The following is a 7,757-nucleotide window of genomic DNA, read 5'->3' as shown; positions in this document are numbered from 1 at the left end:
TTTCTGAGTTTGAGGCCAGCCTGGTCTACAGAGTGAGTTCCAGGACAGCCAGGGCTATACAGAGAAACCCTGCCTCGAAAAAAACCAAAAAAGAAAGAAAAGAAAAGAAAAGAAAAGAAAAGTCCTATGTTTGTGACCCCCCCCCCATTAATCTTACAATGTCACTGATAGTCACAATCACCCAACTACACTGTCAGTCAACACCCAACCACAAAGCCACCCAAGAGTCATAAAGGCTGTGAACCAGAAAACTACAGCTTCTCACATCGTCAGGTACCCTCTACCATATTCAGCCCCATCATGGTAAGATGCTTTCTCTCTCTCTTTGGAACAGCATATTCAGCCCCATCATGGTAAGATGCTTTCTCTCTCTCTTTGGAACAGCCGTCCACACACACACCCACTTTCTACTCACCTGATTGCCAAACACAGCCACGGAGCAGGCTGTTGAAACCTCATCAGCTCCAAACCAGACCGAAGCAATGCGTGAGGGCATGCCCAGAATGAAGACCTGGGCTACAGAGCAGATGACCTGACCCACCACTGTGACCGGGAAGAGGTGAGGCTCTAGGCTGCCCAGCTTTACCCAGGCTCCCAGGCAATTGAGAGCTGAGCCGGTGATAGCGATGGTTCGAAGACCAAATTTCTCCAGCATCCAGGCCACGGGCAGGAGCAGAGGGATGTAGGTCAGCATGTAGCACATGGACAGCCAGTCAATGGCAAAGGCGCTGACACCGTAGAAGTTCATGAAGATGTTATTGATGGAGCCGTACTGGATCCACTGGAAGGCATTGCATAAGGAGTAGCAACTGAAGACCAGGACCACGACCCAACGACGCTTGCTCACCTTGATCACGCTGTCTTCTCTAACCGAGCTACTGTGATGGGTCAAACCGCTGGGTTGAGCCAAGGTACTGGGGTGTGCTGAACTGCTGGGATGAACAGAGACGCTGGGGTCGATGGAAACACTAGGATGGATGGAGACACTGGGGTGGCCTGAGACGCTGGGACGGATGGAGCCAATGGGCTGGGTGGAGTAGCTGGTGTCCGTCTGGAATTCGGATTCTGGTGCAGGTCTGTCATTGCTCTCCTCCTGGTTGAGACTTTCATTCACCATGACCACAGCGAGCTCCTGAATCCCAGGCACGTACTGTCTCCTACAGTCTTATGGGTCAGCAGCCTTTTGCCTGTCCCAATAGAGCTGAGGGAACACTTGTCCGGGAGCGCGCCTCTGTTAGCGGAGAAATCGAGATCTCAGGTTCCTACGCGCACTCCCAAACTCCTCTCACTGGTCCTTGGGGACCTTTGTTCCCACCCTCGCAAACTGTTGTCCCCCAAGTCCGCAGCAGACGCCTAGCCACGCGCTCCAGACTGTCCCGATGAAGAGTTGACCGTCCTGGAAAAAGTTTGACTCCCGAACTGCGAACCGCGGCAGGGCGAGCTCGGTTTGCTCCCGGGCAGGCTGGGGCCTCGCCCCCTCGGGCGCACGTGACCGCCCCGCCCCCCGGCCTGCCCGGTTCCCCACGCCCCGCAACCCCTCCCACCCAGGATCCCCTGCCTCCCTGAGCCTGGGCTCGCAAGGCGCCGCTCTTGTTTCGCCATAGGTTGGGGGTACATTCCTCTCCGACGTCCCCGGTGCCATGGAAACCGCCCGGTTAGCCCCCCCCACCCCTACACTTTCCCTAAATTCACTTGTCCCCCACTCCCAGAGGTCTTCGCTGGTAAGTGAGGACTTCGCCTCACGCCCTTCCGAGGTCAGAGTCTTCTGGGGCCAGCGGGCTGCACCGAGACTCGGAGTCCCCAAACTGCTCAGGGGGATCCGAGACAGATCCCTGCCTTCCTCCCTTTTGCTGGGCTCTCCAGGTGACAGTTCGGTGTGCCTGGTGAAAGGAAAACTTGCTTTTCTCAGAGACCTCCCAGCCGACAAAGACTTATTTTGGTGAACTCGTATATGAACTTGTTTAGTCTCTGACGGGTCCCTGAGGTCTCCCACTAGGGAACCCCGCGAGCCAAGCACAGCCTGGAGGGAAAGTTGTGGAACCAAGTCTCTGCGCAGGCTCTGGGAGTGGGACAACGAAGTGACTCAGCCAGCCTCGTAGCCCTCCGCTGCCACCTACCGATCCCCTGAGCGTCACCTCTTAGCCTGGAAGCAAGGCTTTCAGAGAAGGAATGCTGGCCTGTGCTGGTCCCTACAACTCCATGGGTTCACAGTGATAAAGAACCCAAAATTTAGGTTGGATTCCGGTTTAGCGACTTAGGTGAGTAACTATAGGTCACTGAACGCCACTTCTGAACTCCCGTTTCTTTTGCAAAATGTAGATGGTGAAATAATGGCCCTTAGAAAAATCCCTGGCTGATAATTCGTTCAGCAAATGTTTCCTATCCTGCTAAAAGGCTAGCATTTGTTGCCATGTGGTAAACGTGCTTCATGCGTGAGCATGCCGGGAATTCTATGATGTAGTTACTATTGTTTGCCCCGTGTGTGCATCTGCATGTGTGTATATGTATGGTGTATGTGCATGCACTCAAGGATTTGATAACATCGAGCTATAAGCCCTCGGCCTTCTTGCCTCATGTTATAGACAAGAAAGCAAGCCTTTTAAGAACTCAGTTAACTATGGTTCCAGCTGGCCTGAAAAGTCATACTTCCCATCATTCAAGCTACCACACGGCTACACAAGAGCAGTCTGAGCTGCAGCCTGGGTAGCTCCTGGAAACCTGGTGGTGTTTTTGTTTGTTTGTTTGGAGACAGGGTTGCTCAGGATAACCTTGAACTCCCACATCCTCTTGATCCTAAATGGTGGGTTTACAGGTGTACCACCATGCCAAGCTTGTTTAAAGAGAAGATTCCCAGATCCGCAGGCTCAGGCCAGAGCTCCTGAATTCAAACATTTTAACAGAATCTCCAGTTGATTCATGTGTGTTCACACGTTGAATCTTGAGGGACACTGCTTCCTTGTCCTCCTCGACCCCTCTTTTTAAAGGTCTGCAGTGGTATTTACAACTTGAGCCTGCACATTAGAATCAAGAATGAGTGATGGCGAAGAGAGATGGTTCAGGGTTTAAGGGGGCTTGCTGCTTTCTCGGAGGTTCTGGGTTCAGTTCCCACACTCACACGGAGTGGCTCAAACCCTCTGTAGCATGAGGGGATCTTCCAGCCTCAGGCACCTGCTGACATGTGAGCACATGCACAGATGTAAATGTAAATAACAACAACAACAATAATCTTTAAAAAAAAAATAAAATCTATCTGAGTGGATGGTGTTGTGGGGCATTCACCAGACACGGTGGCTCAGACACGGGCTGAAGCTATAGAAAGTCTATATTAGCGATGTTTGGGATTCCAGTGTAGCACCAGGACTTTCTCAGGAAGAAAGCCACCTTTTGAGTTGCCATGTCTTTTTTTTTTTTTTTTTTTAAACACAGGTTTTTTTTGTTTTTTTTTTTTAAGATTTATTTATTTATTATATGTAAGTACACTGTAGCTGTCTTCAGACACTCCAGAAGAGGGAGCAGATCTTGTTAAGGATGGTTGTGAGCCACCATGTGGTTGCTGGGATTTGAACTCTGGACCTTTGGAAGAGCAGTCAGGTGCTCTTAACTGCTGAGCCATCTCACCAGTCCGAGTTGCCATGTCTTAATTAGCAAGAACAGTTAACCAGAAGCACAGCCACAGAAGCCAAAAAGCAAGGTTAGCAGATTTTTGAGACTTTCCCAGAGCTATGGACTAGGTCTTTGTTATCACGTGCTGCTTGTGGACGTTGTACATCGTGGTGCGCACTAGGCTCCGCACCACGATGTACAACGTCCACAAGCAGCACCTCCATTGTTATGGAAGCCGACTGGAGAAAAATAAAACCACTTCAGCCTCAGCTGCTTGTGGACGTTGTACATCGTGGTGCGCACTAGGCTCCGCACCACGATGTACAACGTCCACAAGCAGAGGCAGAGGCAGGTGGATTTCTGAGTTCAAGGCCAGCCTGGTCTACAAAGTGAGCTGCTTGTGGACGTTGTACATCGTGGTGCGGAGCCTAGTGCGCACCACGATGTACAACGTCCACAAGCAGGGGCATCTGATGCTCTCACCTAGCCTCCATGGACACCAGACATACATGCCCATGGACATACGTACATATATACATACAGGCAAAATATGTAGACATAAAAAATAAAAATTAAGCCAGGCGTGGTGGCGCACGCCTTTAATCCCAGCACTCGGGAGGCAGAGGCAGGTGGATTTCTGAGTTCAAGGCCAGCCTGGTCTACAAAGTGAGTTCTAGGACAGCCAGGGCTACAGAGAAACCCTGTCTCATAAAAACCAAATAAATAAATAAATAAATAAATAAATAAAATAAAAATTAAGATAAAACAAAAATTTTAAAAAGAAAAAAGAATTCTGGTGGTGGCAAGCTCTTGGGGTCACTTCTAGGAATTTGTCAGGAATTTTACACTCCTTGGGCCAGGACATGGAAATAGACTCAAGATCTTGATCATTTTTGATAAGTCCCTGAATACCACGAATATCATGGGACTTTGTCTATTGCCTTGTTCGACGACTTTGTCTTTGACCTAAGAACTGACCCTGATCTTTGCATGTACCTAGAATGGTATGGAAGCCGACTGGAGAAAAATAAAACCACTTCAGCCTCAGCACTGGCTGGAGTCCTGTTATAGTGCTTGTCTAATTGTCTTTTTTTCTATTCAATCCTCACCCGCTCCCCTGACACTCTGTTTGGCTGACTGAGCTGGTTTGGTCATTTGATCAATAACTGAGGAGAGTGGGAATGGGAAGCAAGCATGTGTATGAGAGATGAGGATGGGGGCACATACAGTTGTTTTACATAACCCAGAAAAGATCAGGAAGTATCAATTTTCCCCTGTGACTTAGAGCTCGGTGGTTAATACCAAAAGGATCATCTGAGGTTAAAGCAATCACCTCAGGAGAGCAGAAAGGAGTACCACACAACTGGTGTTTTTGATGTATTTGATTCCTTAGAACATGTAGAACTTACCCTGTCCTGAAAAACAAAAACAAAAACAAAACAAACAAACAAACAAAAAAACCCAAGAACATGTAGAACTTTCATTTTAGAAAAACAAAATGCCTACCACCAAACATAGATTTGAGTCAGGGCTGGGGAAGTGGCTGTGTTGGCCAAGGGTTTGCTTCATGAACATGAGAATGTGAATCTTTTTTGTTTGTTTGTTTGTTTGTTTTTCGAGACAGGGTTTCTCTGTATAGCCCTGGCTGTCCTGGAACTCACTTTGTAGACCAGGCTGGCCTTGAACTCAGAAATCCGCCTGCCTCTGCCTCCTGAGTGCTAGGATAAAAGGTGCTGTCAGAATTTGGATCACCTGAGCAGACGTGAAGAGCTGGGCATGAGAAATGTTGAAAGGGTGGAGACAGGAGTATTCCTGGGACTTGATGGTTAGCTGGTCTTCAGGCTCAGTGAAAGACCCTGTCCTAAAAAATAAGGTGGAGAGCAATGAGGAAGACAACCAACATCAATCCCTGGCCTTCACACACACACACACCCCACACACACCTATGCATATATGTATGCATACACATAAACATGTTCATACACATAGACCACATAAGTAAATAGATAGGTTAAGTGGAATCAAATTTAATAGAGCTATTTCTCAAAGCCCCTTAGGTGGTACTTAGGGTGTGGCCAGACCTGGGTTTGACAATGTTAGTGCTAAGATGGATGCTTGATACTCCTAACCCTGGGTCCCAGTGGAGGCAAATGCCTGCTCAGCTAAGCTCTGCATCCATCCAAAGATGCATCGTCAGGCTGCCTCCTCGGAAGCACTGGCTGTGGAATCTGTTATCTATTGCCCTCTCCTGAATCTTCTTTAACTCGTTTCTGACCTTTTTGTGTCTACTGTCTTTCACACTTATAACTTCTTTAGGGTTTTATCTCTTCCACTCACAATGCAGTTTCCTTTCCTCCATCTCCTGAAGCATGCCAAGGTCCACCTGTCTGAAATCCCTCGGGTGAGTAGCAATGCCAGCCCCAGAGAAGCCCCGTGCCTGAGAACCGCCCAGAACTCTCCTCCAATCACCATCAAGGTTCTCCTCTCCTCTCCCACTGCCGGCATCTTGGGTTGGTCTCTCACGCTCTCTCACTTCCAGCTTACTACCAGACCACTTGATGGGATTTTCTTAGACTTTTTCAGGTCACTCCCCAGCCTCAAGTTTTCCAGTGGCCATTTGCAGCATTCCTCTGCCTACCACACAAAGCCTCTTCGACATCCTTTGGGACACAATGCCCACCACTGCCCACTCCTCTCTTTCACATAGGATGTGTAGAACCATTTGCAGCTCCCACGAGCATTGTGGGCCCCGCTCGCCTTGGATGCACCATCTTCAGCATAAGGCAAGAGTTGCCCCATGAGGAAGGCTTCCCCCATACATACCCTGGTGTGATTTAGAGGGTTTGACCCACACCTCCATGGTAATCCCTGTCACATCCTCTCATTGACTTCCAGCTATCCATCTTTGAGTCCTTCAAGTTTCTGGATCACACCTTCATCTTCAAACTCAGCTCCATGTCTAGCCCTCATGAGGACTAGGGACTGACTTCTTGCCTAGTTTCTTAGAGGAGTCCCACCTCAGGTGACCTCAAGGTTTAATGTAGGTGAAATGTTACTTAATGAATAAAAAACAAAAATGTTTCTTCAAGAAGTGAGACTAACTAGAACACACAAGCCAAAAGGTAAGGAGGTTTTGTTTCGCATAATCTATAGAAAGTGCGGAGCTTTGAGGCCCTCTTTGCATAACAGAATACGGAAACTGTATGCAGGGAGCTTTGCTGACAGCCAGGGCAACAGTAAAAAGGTATGTGGGGTAACAAGGCAGAGGGGTGCTGACTGGGTAGGGCTCTGTGGTATTGGAGCCCATTGTGTTGCAGAGAATACAGACAGAATGCTCAGGTTCTGCCCTGATGTTATGGAGATGAAACCTAAGCCCAGAAAAACTGAGAGCTATTCATTCATCCATCCATTCATTCATTCATTCCTAACCTCCCACAAGTCAGACCCTGAGAAAAGAAACTAACAAAAATGGGGTTTCTGCCCTCCAAGTAGCCACACAGTAGTGGTGGGACAGATTGTCTTGGGGTACCACAGTGAATGCCATGGGAGAGAGCCATACTGGGTCACAGGCTGGTAAAGCTAGGACTCAGGAGGAGACGTTTGATGGGGTCCTGACAGGTAAGGCATAAGCCTTGGGAGAAGGTGTTGAGGATTCATAGTGCAAGACAGATGTGCCCCCTCACCCCCCATCTTCCCGGAGCTTGTACAGATGTGCCCCCCCCATCTTCCCGGAGCTCGTAGTCATGGTGACAGGGTAGTTGCCAATCAAGTATGCATGTATGCACACGAGGTTAAAAAAAAAAAAAGAGTAAAAGATCTGAGGATCATACCTAATGATTTGTAAAAGTGAGCTAGAGATCTTAAGAGTGGAATTTGAGTTGACAAAATTGATAAAAGTCAGTGTAGTCTCGGAGGACAAATGGCCGAGGACCCTGAGCTGGGAAGGAGAGTGTGTTTTGTTTTGTTGAAATTGAACCTCGCTATCATATTGGGAGGAGAGGGAAGGTCCGAAGTGAGAGACAGAGGTGGGTGGAAAGGAGAAGATGGGAAGAGAGAGGAGACAGGAAAGGGAAGGGGAAAGGGGACGAGGGAAAGCGGGGGGCGGGGAGAGAATCGAGAGAGAGAGAGAGAGAGAGAGAGAGAGAGAGAGAGAG

At 48.7% G+C, this 7,757-nt stretch overlaps 1 protein-coding gene across 1 annotated transcript in view; it reads right to left on the bottom strand.

Moving 5' to 3' along the window:
- Positions 1-1,410, bottom strand: part of Flvcr2 (feline leukemia virus subgroup C cellular receptor family member 2) — a 65,765-nt gene extending 64,355 nt beyond the window's left edge. Inside the window, exon 1 of the mRNA XM_021202490.2 lies at positions 416-1,410. Within this exon, the coding sequence (XP_021058149.1) occupies positions 416-1,117 (702 nt within the window). The 5' untranslated portion in view covers positions 1,118-1,410. The remainder of the gene's footprint in view (positions 1-415) is intronic.
- Between the last annotated feature and the right edge of the window lie 6,347 nt (positions 1,411-7,757).

This window comes from Mus pahari, chromosome 7, assembly GCF_900095145.1.
Source record: "Mus pahari chromosome 7, PAHARI_EIJ_v1.1, whole genome shotgun sequence".
NCBI lineage: Eukaryota > Metazoa > Chordata > Mammalia > Rodentia > Muridae > Mus > Mus pahari.
This window is presented reverse-complemented; position numbering and strand designations above follow the sequence as displayed.